The 24,950-nt window shown below is 48.9% G+C and overlaps 1 protein-coding gene across 12 annotated transcripts in view; it reads left to right on the top strand.

The window, feature by feature from the left end:
- The window catches only part of KTN1 (kinectin 1), a 93,705-nt gene extending 71,695 nt beyond the window's left edge, over positions 1-22,010 (top strand). For 3 of the 12 annotated variants that reach the window (XM_075427059.1, XM_075427055.1, XM_075427052.1), the window contains 17 exons: positions 275-312; positions 1,321-1,411; positions 1,507-1,575; positions 2,004-2,041; positions 2,975-3,065; positions 5,095-5,184; positions 7,032-7,121; positions 8,291-8,371; positions 8,839-8,928; positions 9,018-9,110; positions 10,444-10,515; positions 10,967-11,050; positions 11,245-11,328; positions 13,686-13,769; positions 15,095-15,187; positions 20,626-20,749; positions 21,508-22,010. In XM_075427059.1, the coding sequence (XP_075283174.1) occupies positions 275-312; positions 1,321-1,411; positions 1,507-1,575; positions 2,004-2,041; positions 2,975-3,065; positions 5,095-5,184; positions 7,032-7,121; positions 8,291-8,371; positions 8,839-8,928; positions 9,018-9,110; positions 10,444-10,515; positions 10,967-11,050; positions 11,245-11,328; positions 13,686-13,769; positions 15,095-15,187; positions 20,626-20,749; positions 21,508-21,512 (1,317 nt within the window). In that variant the 3' untranslated portion in view covers positions 21,513-22,010. The remainder of the gene's footprint in view (positions 1-274; positions 313-1,320; positions 1,412-1,506; positions 1,576-2,003; positions 2,042-2,974; positions 3,066-5,094; positions 5,185-7,031; positions 7,122-8,290; positions 8,372-8,838; positions 8,929-9,017; positions 9,111-10,443; positions 10,516-10,966; positions 11,051-11,244; positions 11,329-13,685; positions 13,770-15,094; positions 15,188-20,625; positions 20,750-21,507) is intronic. The other 9 variants (XM_075427061.1, XM_075427054.1, XM_075427058.1 and 6 more) reach the window with 5 other exon arrangements.
- The last annotated feature ends 2,940 nt before the right edge of the window (positions 22,011-24,950 follow it).

The following is a 24,950-nucleotide window of genomic DNA, read 5'->3' as shown; positions in this document are numbered from 1 at the left end:
TTGGGTGGATGTCTAGACAGGCATTTGTCCCAGGGGAGAGGTGGAATGGAGAGAAACTGGCTGGTGTGAAGTTTGGGACGCTTGGTGTAAGCTGTGCTTCTGCAATCCATTATGTGTTTAGATCTTCTGGGAGCAATGTCTGATGCGAAATTTCTGTATTTGTTTGGCAAGTATCTTGTGAGCTGTGTGGTGGCCCTGCTTAGGCAGAGTTGCTGTTAATTTGAAAGATTTATTGTGCCATCAAAATAAGGTTGGGAGTTGCTTTGTTTTTCAGGTACCTGCTGCATCCCAAGTCCAGGAACTGGAGAGCCTGTGAGTATTATTTGGTAGCAGTTTCTCAAGCGCCCGCTGATAATGCGTGTTCAGTGCTGGCGTTTGTCTTAAATTGGAATGTACGAATTGCTTTCCAGAATTTTATGGGCTTTGCTAAAATAAGCTGTTAGTGCCGATGGACGTACAGCAGCCAGCGCGTCTGCTGCCGTGTGGAACAGCAGGCGTCTGGCGTGCCGAAGTGGTAGTGCTCAGACGCTTCGCAGAAGTGAATGATCGCCCAGGGCTCTACCAACTAGTGAAATTGCTGCTACTTCTTGTGTCTAGTGATAATTTCTCCTGCTGTTTAGCATGTTTAAAAGGGGGGGGATTTAAGCGCCCGTGGCTGAGTCAGTAAGCGCAATGAACAGCTCCAGTTTGCCATTTTCAGTCTCAGATGCAACAGCCAATTCTCCAGCTCCTGTTTTATGGAGAAACACTGCCAGACTTTCCCCTGTTTCGTCTCTGCTTTGTCTGGCTGCTCTAAGTCAGAGGAAGGTTGTATGAGACTGCGCCAAAAAGGGCTCTGTCTTCAGCACAGCTCTTGTAAGGCGCTGCCCTCCCAGCAGGGCTCCTACATAGCCGGTACGTGGTACCTAAAGCAGCCTCACCTTGAGGAGAAAGTCCCTGGCCCCTTCAGAGCCGGCTGGCTTGCCACGCTTGCTCAGGTGATCGATGGCTTCTCTCCCACTGAAGGCTGTAGAGATCAGCTATGACTAAATGTGTTTGCTGAGCGACATGACTAGCTTGCTTCGGGCCAGTTCTTAGCAGGTGAGTGTTTGCAGTACCTGTTGTTGCAGCTGGCATGTATTTTTGCTGGTTTTCTTGGTTTAGAGCCATAGTGCAATGGTTTCTTCTCTGTGTGTGCTCTCCTTTTGGCTGATTGTTGTATGTGGCATACAAAATGTATCTTCTGCTCTGAAAACTGTCCTAGCTACAGTGTTTGTGCCTTTTTAGCATAAATTCTTATTTTAACTCTCTTTTTTCTTGCTTTCTAAACCATCTCTGCAGATTGAAAGGAGAAGAAGAACAAATGAAGAAGTTGAAAGCTGTAGTGGAAGAACAAGAGAGAGAAATTGCAAGCCAAGTAAAACAGTTGCAGGTAAAGTTTTGGTAGAAGCGTCTCGTGTTGTAAGGAGTGTATGTATTGTGAGTATGTCTATACGTATGTCTATATTGCCTCTTTTCTTTCAACAGGATGTTCAAAAGGAAAATGAATCTTTTAAAGTTCAAATTCAAGAATTAAAGCAGGAGAATTGCAAACAGGTACAGCTTCCCCCTGCAGTGTTACTGACTGAAGTCGAAGGGGGTGGTGGTAGCTTGTATAGATGGCATGGGAAACCAGTAGTTGTGCTGACCGTGCAAATCCAGGGACAGCTTCAGGGCCGGGTTGCACTAAGCCAGCTTTTCTGGCTGTTGCCTGTCTCTTCTTGCTTCCCTTTACTGTATAAGTTTGCAGCCTTGCGCTCTTTCTTACGCCTGCTGTGCTCCTGTCTAGCTCTTTGCCCCTGTCTTTACACGCTGTGTCGCAGGCAGAGCTCTTCTGGCCAAAGGAGGCCGGGCAGGGCTCCCTCGAAGGCCAAGGGCGCAGCTGCTTGGGGCTGCAGCAGTGCCTGGTTAACGAGGCAGATCACCCCCTCTGCATCGCTCTTTGCTGCTGATCTGCTCCTAATGAGTTTCTGATCTGTTTGTAGGCATCTCTGGCTGTCCAGAGCGAGGAGCTGCTGCAAGTGTGAGTACCGCCAGAAGCTGGATGCAATAGAGAAGTCCTTCATTGCACTTATTGCTTGGGAAATTTAAAAGATTAGATAAATGCCAAATGTACAATATCACTGGGTGACAAGTGGCCAGTAAAAAAAAAAAAAAAAATCTTTACTATCTAATAAAACGTGAACATGGAGATTCTGCTCACGCTAGTAATTCTTGGCTGCAGTCTTCTGCAGACAGTGCTTGCGATGTGTTGTGCCCACAGTGTAAGCAAGCCATGATTAATTTAATTTTAAATGCATGCCAGCTCAGCTGTATGTCTGAGGAGTTAATGTTGGTGTTTCAAGCAAAAGTGACAGGCCTTTTTCTTGGAACTTCAGCTTAGTAGAGGGTTGTTCGTATTACAAAATCGTCTGGTGGAAATCTCTTCTGAGGGAAAAATCTCAGGGGTAAAAGTGTGTTACAATGTAGAGCTGAAGCACGCTAAAGAACTGTGTGGAGGGTAATGCCATGCCAGCTTATGCTGTGCTACACAAATTGCCACTGTCACGCACTTTTGGCTGGCTGAATTATTTTTCTTTTAAGTTAAATGACTTATAAATTGCAGGCTAGGTGCTTGAAAGACGAATGCTCTTAGCCAGCAGGCAGTGCCTGCTTTGTGGCGTTGTGCTAGCGTGGGCTGGCTGACTTCTCCTCGTCTAATGCGTTGCCTTTCCGTGGCCTTGATAAGTGTGTGCAGATGACTGTTGTAGGCAAACAACAGCTTTACGGTGGGCTTTGCTCCGGCAGCCCGCAGTTCGCAGAGCAGCAGGGAGCGAGCGGCACTGCCAAGTCAGCGAGAGCAGCTTGTTCAAAGAGAGTGTGTTGCTGGAAGGGAAGTTAGGAAAGGGTGTCAGTGCTTCACTTCAATTTTCTTAAATGTCTTCTGACATGTTTATGATTCTTTTTGCTAATTCAGGGTTGCAGGGAAGGAGAAGGAAATCGCCAGTCTCCAAAACGAGCTTGCTTCTCAGAGAAATGCTTTTGAGCAACAGAGGAAAAAGAACAACGTAAGGAAATTCTTCCCTCACCCCCCCCAAAACCCCAAAGAACAAGCCAACCTGTGTGCACAGCCCTTCTCCAAGCCTGGGGCGTTCTGCTAAGGAACTGTTTCTGACAGTTGTGTGCCGTATTGTGTCCCCTGGACGCTCCTCTCCTCTTTGCTTGCGAGTGACTAAGCGTACCTCGCTTTACTGCTCCGAGGTTCGTCAGCTCTTTGGCAAGCTCCTGATTTGACGAGAGGGAGGAGACTTGGTGGGGGACATACCCTGTAGCAAGTTCTCAGGCTTGGGTTCAAGCCTGGTTAGCCCTGTTCAGAAACACGTCCTTTGAGGGAAGAGGAGGGGGTTTGGGGGGAGAGGGTGGGAGGATGGGGGGGGGGCTGTGCTCTGACTGAGTCACGGTCCTTGCGTGGGGGCATGGGAGGGGGCATTACCTTCAGGGGTCTTGGATCTCCCTCTTCCCGTTCCTAAGAGTGACTATTTCTGGTCTTCTGAGGGGGGTGAAGGAGAGTGAGCTTTCCTTTACAGCCGCTGCTGATGCTGCAGTGTGGATTGTTTGTGGGTGGAGGTGGAGAGCGGTGTCTGCCATCACAGAGCTGGGAAGTTACCTCCTTGTAACACATAACCTGTGCAGGGCGAGAGGATGGCATCTTTTATATGGAAGAAAGTGGTTTAAAATACAGGGTTTTTAGCTCGCCTGTCTCTCCTTGATAGCCTATAAAAGCCGATGAATACTGTGTGATAAGCTTTATTGCTTAAAAGTGGGACAATATAAGGAAGATGCACAAGGAAAATACTGAGAATGTGAGCTTTTGAGCAAGTAGTGTGCTTATGAGCTGGAATAAAGCAGAGGGAAAGTGGCTGGGTATTCTTGGAAGACAGATGAGCTGAAAAGGCAGAACATCTGTGTGCCTGTTTCCTGAGGAATTGCAAGGTCTAAGTACCCTTCATGGTGCAGGCAGAAAGCTGGCTACTGCTAAGGGCAGACTATGCCTGTAGGTCCCAGCTTTCCACATCGCAATTTTATCCAATCTTGTTTTTACGTCCTGTGAAACGGCCCTTAGGATAGCAGGCAAGTGGAAGTGGTAAAGTAAGACTAGCATAGGTACACGCTAGGATTTGGGTGCTGCTTTGCCTGGTGATTTTAAAAATATACAGCCTTTCAAAAAGAGCCCTTTGTGGGCTGGAAAGAAAACTTGAATCTAAATGCCAAGCACCGTCATCACCTCCCTGCCAGGCCCCCCATCCTTCCTAGATAAGAGCTGCGAGGCTCTTTTTAGAAGAGCTCTCAGCCTCCTAAGTGAGCTTGCGTCTTGTGGAGTACACGTTTGATGACCTTGCCAAGAAAGCTGCAGGAGCCCAGCAGGGCACCGTGGCGTTTCCACGCGGATCCGGGGCGCGCTCGCCACTGGTTAAATCCCAAAACCTCCCACTGGTGAGCAAACCAGGTTTCTTTGGGCGCAGCGGAGAGGGCTGCGTGGGTAAACGCTGCGAACCCGAGGCCCTGAGCTTTGTGTTTCTAAAACCAGCCCTGGCGTAGCAGGTTTGGGCTGAGGCACGGGCACCCGCGCAGCTGGATCTGGTTGCAAGTTCGGGGGCGTAAATGTGCGCACCTCCGTGTACCCTCGGGCCCGCACCGGGTCCTGCAACGCGACGTGCCTAACACTCTGTTGTGTAACCTGTGGTGTCTGTGTTCCTCACTACTTTTGAAAGCTTCCCTCTTTCTTCTCACAAGTGCAGTCAAAGTGTGGGGTCAATGTAGCGATACGCTCTGCGGTAACGCTTGGAGCAGTTTTGGAGGTGGGGGCAGTTTGGGCAGAAATTGGCATTTTTTTTTCCCCCACCCTTTTCATTCAAACTCTTTGAACATCACACTTGTTTTTGCTAGTGTATGTCATCTTACCCGGCAAAATCATCTTGCAGTAACCAGCATTTAAATGCAAACGGTGGAATGTAATGCAAAATAGGTCTCTGAAGTAAGAGCGGAAACAGTTTGAATATTGGCTGAACTGAAATCATTCTTTCTAAAAATGATTAGGACCTTCGGGAGAAAAACTGGAAAGCAATGGAAGCATTGGCATCAACTGAAAAATTGCTGCAGGACAAAGTGAACAAGACTGCCAAGGTTGTAATGTAACTGCTAGAAACGATGCGTTAAGCTAGAAGCAGATCGGCAGCTGGTTTTTTTTCAAATGAAATGGAGGAATTAAACTTTTACTGCAATTTAAATATAGTCTGTTCTGAGTGATCATTCATATACTCTCACCTCTGCTTCTGCCTGTTGTCTTTAGGTTTCTTTTGGGTTTTTTATCCTTAATTTGCGGGCATGCTGACTTTTGATTTTTGTTCACATAATTGTTAGAGCTGTTGTGAATCGTGGTTTGTTATTTGTTTTTTTCTTTTTCCTCTTTGTGGGGAGCTCTAGAGTGAAAACTGTGCTGGGGAGCGACCTGCTTTCATCTACTGGGCTTTTGCTGTGCTTGAATAAATTTATTGGAAGATCTAGGGCTAAATTATTACTTAAAAACCTGGGAACTTCTCGGGAAAAGGGTGTCAGCACAGCTGTGAATTTCCTCCTGGAAGGCGTATGAGGCTCGACAGGTCCCGTCGGAGCCGATGTTCGGAATGATACGGGACGTGAATTGCTCTGAAAGGAGCCTGTGTTTGCTATGGGCCTGATCTGGTGTTAATTGTCAATATGCAGATTTCAAAAACAGCAGCAAAAGAACTGCAATGCAAGTTGGGTAGCCAGAAGCAGAGGAGCTCCGGTTTGGGGTTGTGCGTCTGTGTTTCGGAGACGTCTCCGCTCTGTGCTCGGCCCCGCGTTCGCAGAAGCTCTGTACCTGCTTTTGCTGTGTGCTAACGCTTTGCCTGCTTTCTCTTGCAGTCGGAAGACCTCAGCAAACAGCCGTTTGCCACTTCGCAGTGGCTCCTAAATAGCTGAAAGCTAACACTTTGCACAACTTCACAACCTAATGTCTCCTGTCCGTTTCTGTCTCTGAATCTCAACCCACTAACGCCACCGATCTCTTGCAGCAGAGGAACGCAGAGCAGCAAGGCACAGTAACACTGATGTCAAAATAAAAAGAAAAACAAAACCCAAACACCAGTGAAGGATTTTTGCTGAAAGCTGCCTTCTGCGCAGGAGTTCGGGCTTTCTGCATCTAAACTTGTACGGGAGCCTGGGTGTCCTGGGGCTAAATTAAACCCATCTGCCACAAGCACAGCAAGCGGACGTCCCGTGGCTGGTCTGCTTTGGGGGTTAAATTAACGGAAGGATGGGGCTGTGGGGCCCTTGGCTCTGCATATTTAGATTTGCAGAGCAATGACAGAGAAAACCTGGAGATTGTCACACAGCTCTAATAATTATTTCCCATTGCATCCAAGCTTGGGGAAGGGGGACGTAAAGGTCTCCCTCTTGAGTACTTAAAAGTAGTATTTAGTCGTGCTTTCTTGGCCTGGTTCAAATGTGCATTAACACAAAGTTTCCTTTTGACTTCAATTATCTGTTTGTGATGTGGTGATGTTAATTTATGGTGATTTTTCCCCACCTAAAATTGTTTAAAACTAATATGGAATTTTAAAAAATCAATTGACCAAACTTCTTGGCTTTGAGATCGCTCAACTTGAGGGGCAGGGTTGGTGTGATCTGTGGATACAGTTACTCAGCACAGTGTATTTGTGTTGTTGTGACCAAGTGAATGATGGTGTAATTTCTGTACAAACAGGCTAGACTGGAGGAGAACTTAATGAAAATAAAAGCTTAAGAGCACGAACAAATGTAAAGGCCAAATTCTGAAGCAATTCAATGTCAATTTTTGAAGCAATTTACTGGCAATTTTAGAGACTGTAGAGCCTTTCTCACTTGAAAAATGACTTTCTGGGTTAAGCAAGTTACTCTAGGTGTAGAAGAGTCTATTGCCAGGTCCGTGGAGCGTGTTGCCCAACTTCACGTGTGCCTTTCTCTTGGTTTAGGAGAAGCAGCAGCATTTGGAAGCTGCCGAGGTGGAGACGCGTGAACTACTCCAGAAGCTGTTCCCGAAAGTCTCTCTCCCTGCTAACGTGGTAAGAGAAGGGGCTCTTCTACCCTGCTGCCGGGGAGCTCAGGTCCTGCTGTGCTGGGCAGTCCGGAGCGTTTCACTGTGTTCTCCTCTGCCCCAAGGTTTTTGCAGTGGGACCTGAGTGTCTTCTGCTGGCAGTACCTGTACAGGCTAGCAGCAAAGAGGCAAAGCTTCAGTTACTTCAAGAAAAGTATTAATACAAAAAAAAGTTACCTTGGTTTTTTTACTGCCCCAACATCCGTTTCATCTGTGTGTGTTCTCCTGTGTCTAACCCAGATAGTGGGATATTCCTAATGAGGTCCCTAGAACTACGTAGCACGTGTCTGCTTTAACTGCTCAGGGATTTTGGAGAGGATTCCCTTAAGTCTTTGAGTACTTCTTGTAGAACCCCGACACTGGCAGGCAGACCTTTGTCACCCAGTTGTATTTCAGTGCTTCCAAGCCCCCGTGAGCTGGGTGTTCCTCGCAGCCTCGTGCTCCCGGCTCGCTGCCCATTGATGCTGGGCTGCATGCGGTGCTGGCTGAAACTGCTGTCAGGCTGTGTGTGGGCTCTGGGGGGTCAGGGGACTGAAACTCTGCTCCCTAAGCCTGCAGCTGAGAGGCAAACTTGTGTCCAGTACTGGGCTCCCCAGTTCAAGAAGATGAAGAGCTACTGGAGAGAGTCCAGCGGAGGGCTGCGAGGATGAGGAGGGCACTGGAGCATCTCTCCTATGAGGAAAGGCTGAGGGAGCTGGGCTTGTTCAGCCTGGAGAAGAGAAGGCTGAGAGAGGACCTTAGAAATGCTTGCAAATATCTGCAGGGTGGGTGTCAGGAGGATGGGGCCAGACTCTTTCCAGTGGTGCCCAGCGACAGGACAAGGGGCAACGGGCACAAACTGAAGCAGAGGAAGCTCCAGCTGAAGATGAGGAAGAACTTCTTCCCTCTGAGGGTGACGGAGCCCTGGCCCAGGCTGCCCAGGGAGGTTGTGGAGTCTCCTTCTCTGGAGATGTTCAAGACCCACCTGGACGCGATGCTGTGCAGCCTGCTCTGGGTGACCCTGTTTGGACAGGGGGTTGGACTGGGTGATCCCCGGAGGTCCCTTCCAGTCCTCACCATTCTGTGATTCTGTGAAACGTCCTGAAGATAGGTTTGTTGAGGTTATTCTTGGCTCTAACCGAATGCATTTCCCAACAGAGTCATAGTGAATGGATATGTGGGTTTGAAAAGATGGCTAAGGAATATCTGAGAGAGGCTTCAGGATCTGAAGATGTCAAGGTAGGCACAACCTGTGGACAACTTCCTTGTGTGTGGCATGGCATGTTTTTCCAGTACAAGTCTTGCAAATCGCACTCTGGATTGTGACGTTCAAATTGGAAAACAGGTGATACGGAAATTGTTTTATAGATAATTGCATCTTGTAAGTCAGAAATGCATTTGCATCTTTGAAAAGCACCTCGTGGAGTTGTGAAAAAGCTCGTGACATTCAAAATCCCTCTTCCCTTTTTCAAGTAATTGGCTTTTTTCAGGAGACCCGGAATTACTGTGGTCACTTCCGTAAAGTTTGTGATTTAGTATGGAGTGTTGTAGGTGAACGTTGCACTTGCTGTTGTCTTCACGTGGGTTGGAAAGACAAACCTGCCAAGGTGGATGATACCAGCTTGCTTGCTGAAATAAGATAACTAGTGGACCTCAAATCCATCAGCTGAGACGTGACTCTTCTGCTCCCTGCTCTCCTTTGCCAGGTTATGGAGCAGAAGTTGAGGGAGGCCGAGGAAATGCACATACTGCTGCAACTGGAGTGCGAGAAATACAAATCGGTTCTGGCGGAGACGGTAAGCAGGGTGCCTGGTCGCCTGTGCCTTGTGGTGTTGCCAGCTGCCTTTCTGCTGCTGTAAGCTTTCAAACGGTGCTCTCTTCTTAGGAGGGGATTTTACAGAGGCTACAGAGGAGTGTGGAAGAGGAAGAAAGCAAATGGAAGATAAAAGTTGAAGAATCACAGAAGGAGCTTAAACAGGTATGTCTGAAGATCTGCTTTTCGCAGCAGCCAGGCAGTTTCTGCTTGAAGTCGCAGAGGGTGTTCGAAGTGCTGCGCAGGCAGGTGTAGAACAGCTCTGGCTGCCTCATTTGGTGTGTGGGGGTGTGTGTGACCCAGTGCATGAAAAAGGTGAAGTCTGCTCCTGATATAAAAGGAATGATCCCTCTTTATTGTGACAGTAGGATTTTCGGTGCTCTGACAGTTCCGTGCAAAGAGTGATTTTAATTTTTTTTGATGAACGTATTTCCATTTTAAAAAACTAACAAGTAGAGGAATCACTGATGTCTTTAGATTTGCATGGCTATTCCTGTTGCCATCTTTAGAGAAGCAAGAACGAATGGACAGTACAGGTGTAAGGTCTTTGACCCTTACAACGAGTCTGGGTCACAGTGCTTTGCAGGTGATGCAGGAGGCAGCCAGATAGCACGTGGTAATATTAATGCTGATGGGACAGGAAGCCAAAGATTCAGGAACATACATGTGTCCAGGAATACATATTTTTTTTCTGATCCTGGCAACTCAGTCTGTGTTTCTGTTAAGCGCCTGTTTCTTTCAACGTCCATTTGTGAACAGATACAGACTCTTTGTGCTAGGATTTAAGTATCATAATCATAACCATTTTTTGCGAGCTGTAAAAATACTGCTTATTCCATTATGGTCAACTAATTACACTTGAAATTGCCTGCAAAGCTTTCCTGTTTAGGAAGGCTCTGTCACTAGTAAAAGCAGTAAGAAAAAAGCCTTTTATGTTTCTTTCCTAATCTAGAATTAAAGTAGGTCAAACTGCTTTTTCAAAAGAAATTGCTTCTAAAGTACTTCTGCTTAGTAAATTTGAGTGCTGGAGTATGAGCCTGCAGCAAACAGATAGATGATTTATAAATGTCTTGTTTGAGGGGCTTACAAAAGGCTGTCAGATCTTGAACTGTAGATGTGCTACCATCTGCTGCACTTACGCAGCCTCCAATGAGGCTGAACATGCTGGGTTTGGCTGCGTATAGTACGGGGAAGGAGATAGTGTTCCCTGTCTGGGAAAGATAGTTTCCCTTATCCTGGCTAATGGACAACTGGATTAGTCCTTACGTTCCAGATCTTTCCAGCATCTAAATATGTCAAAGAACTTCTTGTGCTGGGAGAAGATAGGAAGGGTGTTCTAGTGGAGACTCAGTATATTGAATTATTTGAGTGAGCATCTTATTTTATTCAGTCACTGTGATTTCATCCTTAATGTTTCTAAAGCAAGCTTGTGTGTATGAAGAGTTTGCTTTCGACCACCCCGACTAAATTGTGTGTTTCTCTTTCTTGAAAATTGCAGATGCGTTCTTCAGTCATTTCTTTGGAGCACGAGGTGGAGAGGTTAAAGGAAGAAACCAAAGAAGTTGAAACTGTACGTGCAGGTGGTTTTTTGTCTCTGAAGCTTTCTGTTACTGAAACGTGATTTAGGCTTATGCTGTGAGTCTGAACTTCCTGGGACTTCTCTCCTGCAATGGTGCAGCCTGTGCTGCAGTTGAAAACACCGGCCGAAAGGTTCGGTTTAAAGAAGAAGAGAAGCTGGGTGCTGGGAATTGTCCATTTTTTTTACTGCTGTACTCACCCACTGGGGCTCTTTCCTTGTGTGACTGAGCAGTTCACTGCTTGTTGACCATCTTGGGCTGGATTCTTTTTATCTCTTCGAAGTGTAACAGTTTAAATCTGTGCTGTGCAGTCACTGGATTTGAAACGCTCGCTAAATGTCATGAAATATTTGACAGAAATCTATAGGTAATTATAAATCAAGAAAATGATACTGCAAGAAAGCATTGAAAACATCGGTTTTAACTCTGTTTTTCTGTTTCTAGCTTAAAAAAGAGAGAGAACATTTGGAAAGTGAACTAGAAAAGGCAGAAATAGAACGATCTACTTATGTTTCAGAAGTCAGAGAGGTAAACATAATTGACCAAACTGTTCTTTTTCTTTTGGTTACCAGTTGGCTGGCACAATAATCTAATGCTTAGCCCCTGTGGCTGAGGAGCGCGTATGCTTGTGACCTTAGGGTAGAGCGACACACTAATAACTGAGCAGAAGAAAAGTGGGCATCCTAAGGAGACAAATCCTAAAACTCTAAACTTCATTTCAGCTCAAAGATCTGTTGACTGAATTGCAGAAAAAACTTGATGATTCATATTCTGAAGCAGTAAGACAGAATGAAGAGTTAAATTTGGTAAGAAGCTTGTTCTCCGCTGGGCACAAACTAGGCTCCCAGCGTACTGATGAAGCGGAGACTTATTTCAAATCCTGTCTGTTCTGCTAACCTCTTCAGCTTGATATTTTTGTCCATTGCAATCATTTATGTAGTCTGACTTTTACAATTTGTCTCTTTCTCTGCTCCTAACAATAGCATGTCTGGTTCTGAAGACTTTTTCCCAAAGTCTGTAAGACTTTCATTCCCGAAACTTCTTGAGAATCAATGCTTTACAGCAGAGACATATGCAACAGCAAATGTAACGTCCTTGGACCAACAAAAGTTGTGTGCTCATTGGTTTAGCTTAAGGATTATTCTCTGGTTGTCTTTTTTCCATAGCTTTTGAGGATGTAACTGTGGTATCCGTGCTCTGGCTGTGCAGAGCCTTTTTCATCCTCCTCTGTACGTACAGAAATTGGCCAAACCCAATCTTGGATTAATTTGCAGTATCCAGCTGTTCAGCAGCTGGCATGCTGAATAGCTGTGCTTGGTGCATGCGCTGCGTTACAGCATCTTTGGCTGGAAACGCTCTCCAGCCAGTAATGCTCTCATACCAGTTTTCCTGAAGGAGGAGCTGGGTTAACCGAGGCCAGACCTGTAGACCCAAAGATGCATGGTTTTCCAGTCTGAGCCCTTTCGCTTCTCCCTTGTTCCAGTGACGTGTGTGTTAAGGCTGCAGGAGCAGTCGGATCCTTCCTCTGCTTGTGTTTGAACAGTGCTTTCTTGCTTTTGGGCCAGAATCAGGGAAGGCTGTCTCTGTCACCGTGTCTTTGTTGGCTTTGAGTAGTTGGTGGGACAACCTGTCACTGCAGGCTGAGCTGCTGCTCTCCCCAGGGTGCTGCCACTAATGTAACTGGGTGAAAATAGTTGATTTGGAAAAACCTGCCACAATAAAATAAAAAACCCACCGCAATAACAGTCTGCTGAAGTTAATAGTATGCTTGGCAAGTCTAGCACAGCATTGATTAGAATCCTGCCTCAGCAAGCAAAGCCCCTTGTTGTGGAAGCAAGGGAAATGGGAATTGAATGCAGATCTTGGAGTTAATCAGTAAACGCCAACCTCTTGAATATAAGAGGCAACAATCTATTATGTCTGTAACAACAGAAGCTTAAAAAGCTGAGCTCCCTACTAGGGCAGCTTGATTCTGCAATCGGATGGTGCTGTGCTGGTAGGAGCGTGAGGAGATGGTAAACAACTGCCTTGGTGCAAATGGCTCAGGAATGCTGGCCAGTGAGTGTGTTTTGCAGTAGGCAGGAGGCTGAAGAGTGGAAATGATGGGATTTCAAAATGTTTCCCAATAATTTATAAGCTGAGCAAGGAGAGAAGCTGAAACTGCAGACGGAGCAAAACAGTGCTTCTGCAAAACGTAGCAAACCAGCATTCACCAGTCCAGGCGCTCCAAAGGGGGGAGCCTTCCACGCGTGAGACAAATACAGTGCATAGGTTTGGAATCGGTGAGAATTCGGGGCTGTGAGTAGCTGTTGTTCACTTCTTTAATCCCCCGCTGGCTCCCGAGAAGACTGACAGCAGGAGTAGTGAACACGAGCGCGGTGCACTTCAGAGGCACAAAGCCGGCCAGACTGGCACTCGAGCTCCTTGTTAGCGCGCCTGTTCGAGGCTCAAGCCTGGAGAGCTCGGGCTGGTTCTGTATGCTGTGTGGAAGAGCAGTCGAAAGATTCTGTGAAAAAAATCTTTCTATCCTGTGGAAGGCTGTAGTTTAAGGGCAGCCGGTACAAAGCGTTCATCCCTCTTGACTGAAATAGCTTCACTTTTTTGGATTGAATCTAAACACAATCAACAACTTAATATACCCCTGTCAGTGATTCGTGCCTTGATGTGACGTTAACAGACTGGTTAAGTCAACATATTTGTAATAATTGGTGCTTTATTAAGATGACAAGTAGAGCTTTTTAGTTTGTTCAGCAGTAAATTGACTGTTTAGCCTGAATTAGGAAGATGACAATCTACATTTCTGCATATTTGCCAGGAATTAAGTTGAAGTCTGGGCTGGCTTGCGATAAGAGTGCTGGAGAGGCTTACGCGCTGTCAGCATTGCTAATATTTAAAAGTTGAAACCACTTGTACTGAAGCTGATGCCAACCATGTCTTTTCTTCTGTAGTTTCCATTCTTTACATTTATCTTTACAGATGGAGTCTCTCTTCCTTGACTGTCCTTGTAAACCTCATCATACGTGTTGACTAATCCAGTGTGTGCAATAATTGTTAGCAGTCTTACTCCCTTTGCAGTCAGTGTGCACTGGGTTAATCCGTGGGACAGAAAGATGAAATCTCTCTCTGTGTGAGCAGAAACTGATTTTCTTTTACTGTTCTGCAGCTGAAAACGCAGCTAAATGAAACACTATCAAAACTGAAGGTTGATCAAAATGAGAGACAGAAGGTAGCTGGCGACTTGCCCAAGGTAAGCAGAGACCCTTAACAGCTGCAGATCTAAATGTGACTGAAACCCTCAAGTTCTGTAGTTTCACAGTGCTGGAAAAAGCAGTGATTTGAGCGGGCTGTGCAGACTGCCTGCCTGGTGGGGTGCCTTGCTCCCCTCGCTGGTTCCCTAAGTGACTGGGACTATGGGTGTAAGAGCTCATGCGAGATACCTGCTTATCTTGAAATGATAAAAATGCAACAAACAGCTTGGTTTAAGCCTTTCTTGAAAGAGTGTCTTGTCCATGATAATATTATGCCAATGGGAACAACTGGTGATTTGGGGCTGACAAATAATTCTTTATTTAAAGTAACCCAGCCTAATAAAAAGCCCATTCCACAGCCCCACACCCACACTGCGGCCTGAAGCTTCTAAATCTGGTCTCAAATGGCAGCGGTTACAAGTTACTTTACGAGCCATCTGCCCGTTTGCACATGGTTACAAATCTGCTCTAACCCGGGAGACTGCAGGTCTTTAACGCGAGCTCTGTGCAAGCGCGATGAGACAGGCAGGTGGGTTACCTCTGCTCGTCCTCGATGGCCGCTCTTGCAAGATGGATTGGGGTGGGAAATCTTTAAGCAGGAGGGGTCTCGGTGCTGTCTGTCACCTGCAAAACAAACTTCTCATGGGAGAATTGATAAATGGAGACAAGAATAGCCCGCAGAGTGGCTGAGCTCTGGCTCCAGGCTCTGTAACACCTCGTTGCTTCGGTGGAGATGCATAGTAAGGATATCGAGCTGTGTTCTTGCATGCTTGGAGCGGGGAAAGCTGTTGGTGGAGTAGGTCTTGTCCTGGGACCAGGTGCAGGTGATCACAAAATCACTGCTAGGAGTTGAGAAGACCAAGGAAACCTGCTGCAATAAGGTGTTTAAAACCTTTTCCTCAGGACAGTTAGGTTGGACGTTGACACATGAAGCGAGCTGTGCTGATGTCCCGGTTTCGTGCTGTATTCTGTATGAATGCAGTTCTGTGGTTAGGCTGTTGGAGGTCCTGTCTGCACTGCTACTCTCACACAAAAAATTCACTGCACAGTTTTTACCTAATGCCTTGACATGTGACTATTGAAGCTTCCCTGTAGAATTGCTTTGAAATGCAGGCAGGCTGACATGCAGCACGCTGATGGTAAGGAGACGTGTCCGTCTTGGCAAACGTGTCGGTCCCATGAGCACATCTGGCCTAAAACAGATTTCCTCCTGAACAGTGATTTGTGGTGTGTCTCGTGCTCCTGGAGAGACGGGGGTTTGCTTCTCAGCCTTCGCTAACTGTTGCGCCTCCCCTGTTTTGTTTTCTTTTTTTCTCCCCTACAGGCCCAGGAGTCTTTGGTGTCTCTTGAGAGAGAAATTGGAAAAGCTGTTGGGGATGCCAATGTTATTGAAAACAGCGATGTTTGCACAGAGTCGGTGAGTGGTGGGGTTTGTTCTTCTTTCTGATCCCCTGCCCAGGAGCAACACAAATCTCATGCATAGTCTGAGCTTGGGGAGGTGAGGTCCAGGGAAGGAACAGGACGTGCTCCTGATGGTGAAGTGAAACGATGATAATTCCTGCCCTGCGACTTGTCATGGCAGTGCCCTGGAGCTGTCCTGAGGATGCTGATGTCTCGCGGAGCGTTAGGAGTTTTGCTGTCATCTGGATCGTGACTTCTGTCCCATGGGTCAAATTTGCAATGGGGAAGGGGAGAGATTCTAGATGTGAAATCTAGGCGTCCAGTGGGTTGTAGATGCAGTTTGGGTTAGCTAGAAGAGTCTGGGGAAGATCCTGAGACTTGTCTCTTCAAGAAGGGAAGTTGAAAACAAATCTGCGGGTTACTAAATGAGCTGAAAGTACTTACTGTTGGGTTGGCACTTGGTGACGTCTGTGATGCCAAAGAAACAAGGCAGTCTTGCCTTGGTGTTAGCGTTACAGGGCATGCAGGGAATGTCTCTTGCCAGAATGTTGATCCTTCTGGTCCTCTGAAGCTGTGGGCAAGAGCCTGTCCTTTGCTGCCGGTAGGTGCCCGAATTCAACTTCAGCTGGTCCTGGCTCCTGCAAACTTGTGCTGACCTAGAAGTGGTCCAGCAGCAACATCTTACTGGCCTGAGCTTCAGTAAGCAGCAGACTTGAGCACTGCCTTGTGCCGTGGGTGGGCAGCTCTCCAGATTGGTGGTGGGTTTATGTCCTCCAGTAACGGCATGGCAAGTTGCGGGGTCTGGAATTGGGTGGACTGTCCGGGGTGGCCATTTTTATGCGTGCAGATAAGTGGCTGGAGCCTGTGGGTTACCGTTGGCAGGGCTGGTTGCTGGACTGCTTGTGCAGGTGGTACTCTGGGTGCTGGCCCGAGAAAGCCACCGCCTGTACAAGTGGCTGAGTCGTGGCTTTGGGACTGGGCTTCTCCATCTCTGGAAAGGAGAGCTTTCCCACCGGCTTCAAAATAGCTTCAAACTGCTTTCCAGAAGGCAGTTGGGAAGGGGAAGGCTAAAGCAGATGCCTTCCCAGCGTGTTTCACACAGCAGAGTGGTGTGAATGGAACTCATTACCCGTTTTCTTCTGATGGTTAGAGTGGAAGGAAACCCTGTCATCTGAGGGGGAGAGGAGCACTTGCTGATAGGACGAATAATTTATGTCGACTCCTTTTAGCTGCTGAAAATAAGTGGCTTCATCAGCTGCGAGAGGAAGCTCGGAGTCCTCTAAGGAGTAGTGTAGAAAAGCCTTTCCCTCTGTAGTCATTAGCAGAAATGAAGTGGCTTTTCCAGAGTGATCACTGGTGGATGCTGATCAGCCCTTGCGTTGTGGACTCACCGTGTCCGAGCCAGAGGTGCAGCTGGGCCTGCGACACCGTGGATGCCCCAACCCTGTGAGCTGGTTTCTTGGGAGGGGTGGTGGGTCTGCCGAGCCCTCTCCTGTGTCGCCAGCAGAAGACCAGCCAGTGACAGTCAGGTGCTCTGTGTCCCTGTCTGCAGCTCTGTGTCCCTGTGGCTGGAGAAGAAAAGCCCTCTTCAGACCAAAGCCACGCTGCTTTCTCCCTGCTGTGCCTTTATGGCTCACCCAAATGGTACATCAGACCGGCCATGCCATCGGCCATGGCATTTCGTGACTGGTGACGCTGGTGAGCCCTCCTGAGCCGGGTGTCATTAGATCTGCCCTGTGGTGGCCCGAGTATGCCAGCTTGATTTGAATTGCTTCAGCCTTAACTTGTGTAACCCCTCTGGCTCATGCACTGCTCCGCTGTGGCTGCATGGGCATGTGGTGGAAACCTAACCAGGTTTCCTCTAGAATATCCATCGCTTTATTCTGAAGAGGAGTGTGGAAAAACAGTCCTAATAAACCTGTAATTAAGCCTTCATTAATAAAAATACATTAATTGTCTAAGCAGTGCTCTTGACAGGTAGCCATTGGCAGAGGCTGGAATTAGAACATTCTCTTTATCATCTTCGCCAAGCCCTTTTTACTGCCTTTTTTTTTTTTGAGGAAAGAAAAAAGCTGTCTCTCCAGAAGCCTAAAAACCCATCTTAAAATAGCTCTCAGATTAAAAAAAGAAAGTCTTCCAGCCACTTCCACCTAGCAACAGTCTTTTTTTTTTTTTTTTTTTTTAAAGGAAGGACCTGAAAACACATGCTCAAAAATGAGCATATTTGTTTCTTCTGGGTACTGGAACCAACCCACAAAATTGAGGAACAACGCTTGCATAAACCCTCAAACAGATTCTATGTGTTTTCTTTAGGTTCCTTTTATTTCTGTTTAAAAATAGACCGTTTGGTTTTTCTAATCAGCTTCCTTGTCGCTTATGGGACTAGCTGATGGCTGAAGGGTGCCTTTTAGTACACTTGAAGGCAATCATTCATATTCAGCAGCTTGCTTAGGCAGCACACTTATTTTGAGGCTTGTATGAAGTCTAACGTGCTTTTCCCACCAAATCTCAGTGTAAAACACTCCATCACTGAAAGCTGGAAATAGGCCGTACGCGTGAAGCATGGTGGAGGGGGACCTGTCAGCTCAGTGCCTGTCTTGGCTACTGGCTCTGTGTTCACAGGGTGTTCCCCGTTACCATCCTCTTCCTCTCTTCGTCCCCGTATCCCAGAGCCACGCGTTCACCGTGTTGTGCAGAGCATGGGGCTGGGGCGCAGCAGCGGCTGCGTGAGGCAGCCTTGCCCCCTCTGGGTTAGCAGAAGCTGCAGTGCGGCTGTGGTGAGCCCGGATCCATCAGTAGCTGGTCAGGACCAGCCCCAGGAGGGTTGGGGACGCGCCTGTGATTCATGAGTGAAGATCAGTGAAGGCACAAAATGGAAGGGAGAGGAAGCAAAGGAGGAAGAACTCTGCCCAGAGGTGAGGGCTGAGGGGGAATCGAAAGGCTCCTGCGTTCCTTCTGCTCGTGGTGGTTTCTACACTAACGCCCAGGTGCTTCCATACCTAGTGCTGTCGGTCGGTGCTGCGGTTCGTTTGTTTGCTGGAATGCTAATTGCGTTTGCCTTGCCGCTTCCATCGATCCGTATGAGAGAGCAAATTCTCAATCCTGACAGAGCAGACCTGATTTTCTGCTTTAGTAAGGGTAAAATAGGTTAAGGCTACTCTTTCCAGTGGTGCCAAGCGACAGGACAAGGGGCAATGGGCACAAACTGAAGCAGAGGAAGTTCCAGCTGAAGATGAGGAAGAACTTCTTCCCTCTGAGGGTGACAGAGCCCCGGCCCAGGCTGCCCAGGGAGGCTGTGGAGTCTCCTTCTCTGGAGATATTCCAGACCCGCCTGGACGCGGTGCTGTGCAGCCTGCTCTGGGTGACCCTGCTTTGGCAGGGGGTTGGGCTGGGTGACCCCCAGAGGTCCTTTCCAGCCCCTACCATTCTGTGATTCTGTGATACTGATTCGCAAATATATATGTATTTTTTTTTTTTACAGTAAAAGATGTTTACCAGTGGCACTGGAGTAAGAGCTTTGCTTTGTTCTCGCCTGAGCCCAGAGTAGTTTCTGCAGTGGTGCAGGTGGTTGAGTTTGATTTACTGCCGGCTCCGCGTCACAGCAAAGTCTCGCGGCCTTTCCAGCCAAATGGGAGCTGGGAACGTGGCCCTCTCTGAACTCGCTCTAATTTCCCTGGCGCTCCAGGGAGAGATTTGCAGCAGCGTTCTGCGTCAGTCTCAGTCTGCTAGGAAAACCGCTTTCGGCTGGAGCGGCGTTGCCCGATGCTGAGCGCTTGTGAGCGCCTCGGTGCTCGTGTTGAGCATCGGGTGCTTCTGTATTGCTGGCACCCAGGCAGGTTTGCTGATTTGTAGCTGTTAAATTGTAAGGGAAAGCTCTCCTACAGGTTGTCTGTGTACCTGCCTTATAAGCTGAGTAAGGAGGAGTAATGCCTGTTTTGGATGTGGAGTTTGTTGTACGTCTCTGGAGGAGCTAATCAAGAAAGATAACCCTGGGATTATAGCACCGGTAGCTCTGCAGGGCTGATGGGGAGGAGGGCAGGCAGGAGGGCTTCAAGTTGTGACGCTTCCCAGTTAAGAAACTGTTCACGGAATCACAGAATCACAGAATGGTCCGGGCTGGAAGGGACCTCTGTGGGTCACCCAGTCCAACCCCCTGCCCAAGCAGGGTCACCCAGAGCAGGCTGCACAGCACCGCGTCCAGGCGGGTCTGGAATATCTCCAGAGAAGGAGACTCCACAGCCCCTCTGGGCAGCCTGGGCCAGGGCTCCGTCACCCTCAGAGGGAAGAAGTTCTTCCTTGTGTTCAGCTGGAGCTTCCTCTGCTTCAGTTTGTGCCCATTGCCCCTTGTCCTGTCGCTGGGCACCACTGGAAAGAGTCTGGCCCCGTCCTCCTGACACCCACCCTGCAGATATTTGTAGGCATTTCTAAGGTCTCCTCTCAGCCTTCTCTTCTCCAGGCTGAACAAGCCCAGCTCCCTCAGCCTTTCCTCGTAGGAGAGATGCTCCAGTCCCCTCACCGTCCTCGTAGCTCTCCGCTGGACTCTCTCCAGTAGCTCCTCATCTTTCTTGAACTGGGGAGCCCAGAACGGGACAGAGTACTCCAGATGAGGCCTCACCAGGGCAGTGTAGAGGGGAAGGAGAACCTCCCTCAAAGTACTTTTTTTTTGCTTTAAAAAGCAAGCTCAGCATTTTAATTTCAGCGCTGGAAGCCAGTTTTCTAGCTCTCGGTAGCTTTCTCTTTTCCATTTCTCCGTGTTGACTGGCACTTTGCGAAGTCCTCATCCAGGTGTGGCTGTCGCTGGCAAGCAGGGATTTCCCGGGGGCTCGGAGCAGGAGGTGAATCCGTGGGGTAGCGGGCCGGTGGCAGCCCGTGTCCTGAGCCTAAACAGCAGCGCTGGGGCTGCGGTGTGCCTGGGAAAAGGCCTCTGCCTCCAGCTGTTTCCAGTGGTTTCACAGCTGGAGCTGCCTTGTGCCGGGGTATTGCTGAGGACACCGTCCCACAGGACCTGGCTGTTACGGCGGCGGGGGGTCAGAAGTCGTCCCTCCCGCTGGGCTGCCTAACGGAGCACGTGCTCTCAGCTGTGTGGGGTTTCCACCCAGCTTGTGGGGACCTGGGGGAGTAACTCCTGAGGCCGGATCGGCTGTGGTGGTTACAAGCACAATTCCGGGAAGCGGCGAGTAAGCGGAGTCCTGGGTGGGGAGGGTGGGAGCTGGAGGTCGACGATGCTCTCGCCGGCATTCGGTGTGTGCAGGCGATTCCCTGCCACAGGAAAGAGCTTGTTGGCTTTGAACCGTGTTCTCTTTAAACGTGGCCATAACCCTCTGACTTAAAAGAATAATTCCCATCTGTACAAGGAGTTGTAATTTTACACAGAAGATCTAATTCTAGGTTTACTGGGTAATCAGATTGTAAATGAGTTTTTAATGATTTTATTTTTTGTTTTCCTTCTTTCAGGAATTGACTGATAAAAGACGAAATGTGGCGGTGAGTCTTAGCCAGGATGTAGGTCATCTCAAGAAGCTGCTCGTGTCAGTAAGCCAAATGCTGTCAAAGGGACGAGAACACTACCAGCTAGTAGGTAGGTGCGGCTGGTGGCCGTCTGGTTGAACTGGGTGGCTGTCAGGAGGGACGCTGGGCGGTGATGGTGGGACCTTCTTCAGATTTAACGAGTCCAGCGTCAAAATCCAAAACCGTTGATGTGCAGTTCATCAGAAGCTTCTAGTAGGCACCAGATTTGTCCCGCTGTGGATCCGTACTTCAGCTAGTTGGGACTAGTCTCATGTCTCCGTGTCCCTGAGTATCTGAAACATCAGCCTGGCATGAGCTCTTCCTCCGATTATAGACACACAAACAAAGCTTTTATCTGAATATAAAGCTGGCTTGGAAACCCTGGGCCTCTGTGGTTGGCTGCATCGTGCTGGGAAGCTTCTGAAGTGACTCAAAGTTAGCTAACGGTCGGATAAACCCGAGACGCTGAGCTTTCCGAGGAAGCTGAGGCAGCTCGTGAGCCTCTGCGAGGGCGGGGGCTTGGGGTTTTTCCCTAATGCCGGTGTTTTTTCCGCTCCTGGCTCCGCACGCGGCGCGGGCAGCAGAGCTTGGTCGCGAGGGCTGGTGGCAGGGTGGTGGCGGTGGGACGAGGCTGGGCTTGGTGCGTGTGGGAGCGCCTCGGCCTTGGCTCTCCACCACCCCGACTCGTTCCACTGGGCCTCGTTAGGGGCCCGCGCTGACGAAGCGGCAGCGTGAGCCGCTGGAGAGCTGGCGAGGCGCGGGTTTGCTTGGACGCCGCCCTTCGGAACCTGCTCATGGCTGATGGGGTGTTTTGTGTTTCTCTTGCAGAATGAAGTCACGGGGGAATCGTTCATTTGAGGATGGCAGAAGGCACTGTATTATATTTTGCCAAATAAAAGCCTTATTTATGTTTTCCCCCTTTCTACTTCGTCAGAAACACTGAACAGAGTTTTGTCTTTTCTAATCCTTGTTAGACTACTGATATAAAGAAAAAACCCAACTCTGTAGACACCTCCAGAGTTTAGTTTTGTAATAAAAACAAACCTGTTTGGATAATTAGACCTTTACATTCCTGGAGAGACAGTAAACACATAATCTTTTATCTTTTTTTGCTCAGTAAAACTTGTTCAGAAAACTCCAACGTGCTAAAGTCACCAGTGGGATATAACATTTTAATACCAATGTTGTACACTGTTTTACTTAATTACATTTTTGGGATTAGCTGCCTCTGACTTCAACCTCAAGTAAACACTCCTTTTTTTTTTTTTTTTTTTTGGTTGCTAATGTAATCAGTTTTTGTAACGGTGTCAGCAAATAAAGGGATGCTATTATTCAAGGTGTTTCTGCTCTTTTTTTAACGGAGTGTGGATGACTCGGGTGAGATTCCCACCTCTCCCCTCCCTGCATCCAGCGTCAGACTGTGCTCGGCGGCTTGGTTTCGGGCAGAGGAGGAGGCACAAAGCTGGAGAAGAGGCAAGCTGGGGCGGCTGGAAACTTCAGCATGAGTCTTCCTTTTGAAGAAAAGGTACTAAGGTTGTTAAAAACACAAGGAATCCCCAGCAAACCGTTGTGCGGGCTGTGGATCTGGGTCATGTACTGTCTTTGGGAAGAATCAGGGAGTAGAAGGGGGAGGAACCGTTAGAAACATCAGGTTGCGTGGCATGGCTGGCTTTTGGACATCGTTGGACAAGCCAGCCTGACCTGGACCTGCCTCCGGGATGGGAGTCTGCGGTGGAAGGAGCTTTGTGGGAGTTGGGATGCTCCATTGCTGGGGAGGGTCTTTGAGGGGACGGGGGTTCTTCTGGGAGCCTGGGGAGTTTGGGTGTCCCTTCTGTGCTTTGGGTTTTTAAGGGACTTCGAGGAACCCATCAGTTCTGCAGGAGATCCTTCAACAAGCAAGGTGAGATATTGTTGCTGAGTTCTTGATAATGCTGGAGGACACGATTACCTGAGGGAAGGCAACGAAACAGGGGCCAAAGTGAGTTAACTGTGGCGGTAAAATGGTTCAAACCGCTCACCCTGAGCTTTTCACAATCTCGCCTTTGTGGGATTTCTTGTCAATATTTTGGTCTTTGTCACTCACCCCCAGACAGGAGGTAAAGTGAAGAAGTTTCTTCCTTAGGTGGGCCCAGTGGGGTCCTGGATGATGTGAGTCCTGTTGAGAGCTAGGAAATGGCTCAGAAGAGGGAGAGAAAACCAAAAAACCTGTGTTCCTGTACAAAAGCTGCCCTTGGGTTTCAGCGGTAGCCATTAAACTGTCACGACCCTTGGAGATGTTATTTCTTGAATAAAAACTCAGATGTTGTTAGTCTGACTGTTTTATGGGTGGTTTGAGGTAAAAAGCATTTCTAGTGCTGGGGACACCCCCTGCACCTAGATCTGAGGAGAACCTGAGCCCTGGAGGGTCTCCACAGTTGCCAAGGTGATGGTCAGAGACTGGTCCTTTGGCAGATGTCTAGACATCTCTTTTTTGGGTAAGTAGCAGCTTAATGGATCCAACCAGGTTTGACTGTTGTGGAACTACTGATGAACGTAACCCACAAGCTTCAGTGACAGTAGTTTGGACTGGGGGGGTCGTGGTGGTGCTCTGATTGCAGCCCTGCCCAGCTGGAGAGTCCCCGTGGCCACCCTGCCTGGGAAGCTGCTCCTCCTCTTGGAAGCTCCGTCAGTAAAATACGTGATCGGGGAGGCAGGTCCTGGCTGCGGCGGTTGCGTGGGAGATCGGACCTGAGCTGCTGCTGTTGGATCTGCCTTGCAGTGTGCTGTTGGGTGAGAGGTTGAGCTTCCACCTGGATCAGATACACGCATCTGTGTCTCGGCTGTGTCTCTTGCTCCTCTCCCATGATGGATCAGGGCAAGGGACAGCAGGGAGCCTTCCAAGGAGCTGTTTCCCACCCTCCTTGAGCTCACCACGTAATAATTCTCCCAGTATCTGTGGGGACCTGGTCTAGGGGTGCTCAGGGCCTCGTGCGCACGGATTGCTGGCTGGAGATGGGCACCAGTGAACTCCCTCCATCGTGGGCCTCCTTCCCTGGTTTCAGGGGGGCAGTTGCTTTGCAAGACCCTGGGAAAGCTGGTGGTCGGTGAGATAGGGGTTGCCTGAGTCCCAAGGGGTTGATTTGCCCATGTCTCATCAGAGCCAGCCTGCTCATCCCCAGGTCGCTGCCGTGGAGGCAGAGCAGGCTGAGGAGCTGCTGCGTCCATCCTCCCTCCCTTCCTCCCACAGCTCAGCTGGAGCTCGGCACAGGGACCAGCGCACGGAAAACTGCGGTCTCCAGGTAAAGCGATGTCCCCTTTTCCTCCGAAAGATGCTTGTGTGGGTGGTGATGGTGCCTCACCCAAGGAAGAAGCCCTCCTGGAAGGGATGGCAGTGCCTGGAGAGCCCTGGGGTGCAGCCTTTGGAGGATCACTGGCGGTGTGAGCGTGGGGATGGAAACCTGGCCATGTCTCCAGGCTCTGGGATTTCTGTTGGGTTCAGCCGCGGAGCAGGGGGTGAAGGTGCTGCTGCAGTGCTTGCTTTAAAAGGGGAGGGATTTGCAGCGTCATTCCTCTTCTCTCTTGGCAGAAATCCTCCCGGGAGAGGACGTGAGACCTCTCGCTTTGAAATCTAAGTGCAGGTTTTTATTTTGCTGTAGGAGATGTGCAGAGGGGTTGAAGGCAGCTGTGAAAAGATCCCCTGAAAAGCCCAGCTGAGCAAACCCTCTAATCCCCTCCCTGAAGGGTGAGGAGAGATGAGGATGGCTCCCCAGCAGCGGTGGGAAGGGGGATGGATGCTGTTTCACCTTGGCATCCTCTCCGGCCCTTGCTAACACGCGGTTGCTGGCAGTTGTCTCGTAAATTTTGGAAGCCTTTGGCTCGCTGATTTAGTCACAAAGAAATCCCTCCTGCTCTGAGCATCTGCTGAGAGAAGATGTAAAGACCAAACATGTGCGTGTGTGTGGGGAGCTGATTCATCCACGCAAAGGTAGAGCTGGCACTCGGTGTGTTCTCCCAGCCCGCCCCGGCTCTCCGCAGAGCTTCAGCCCTTGGTTTCCAGCCAGGCCATGGCGGGAGGCAGCTCCGTCTCTGCCCGCGCTAGAGGGAGACAATAGCTAATGGATGCAGAGATGCTTTTCTTGGGGGAAAAAAATCCCCAAACGGGGATGTTCAGGTGCTGGCAATGGATATTTTCTTTTCGTTTTTAATGGCGAGGCCGGGGTGCTCTGCGCTAGGAGAAGCTGTGCATCACGAACTGCGTGCAACGCGGCGCTGAGCCGAATTCACCTCCGAAA

This window comes from Opisthocomus hoazin, chromosome 7 (genome assembly GCF_030867145.1).
Source record: "Opisthocomus hoazin isolate bOpiHoa1 chromosome 7, bOpiHoa1.hap1, whole genome shotgun sequence".
Classification (NCBI taxonomy): domain Eukaryota; kingdom Metazoa; phylum Chordata; class Aves; order Opisthocomiformes; family Opisthocomidae; genus Opisthocomus; species Opisthocomus hoazin.
Note: the sequence above shows the minus strand (reverse complement) of the source record. Positions and strands in the feature narration are given on the sequence as shown.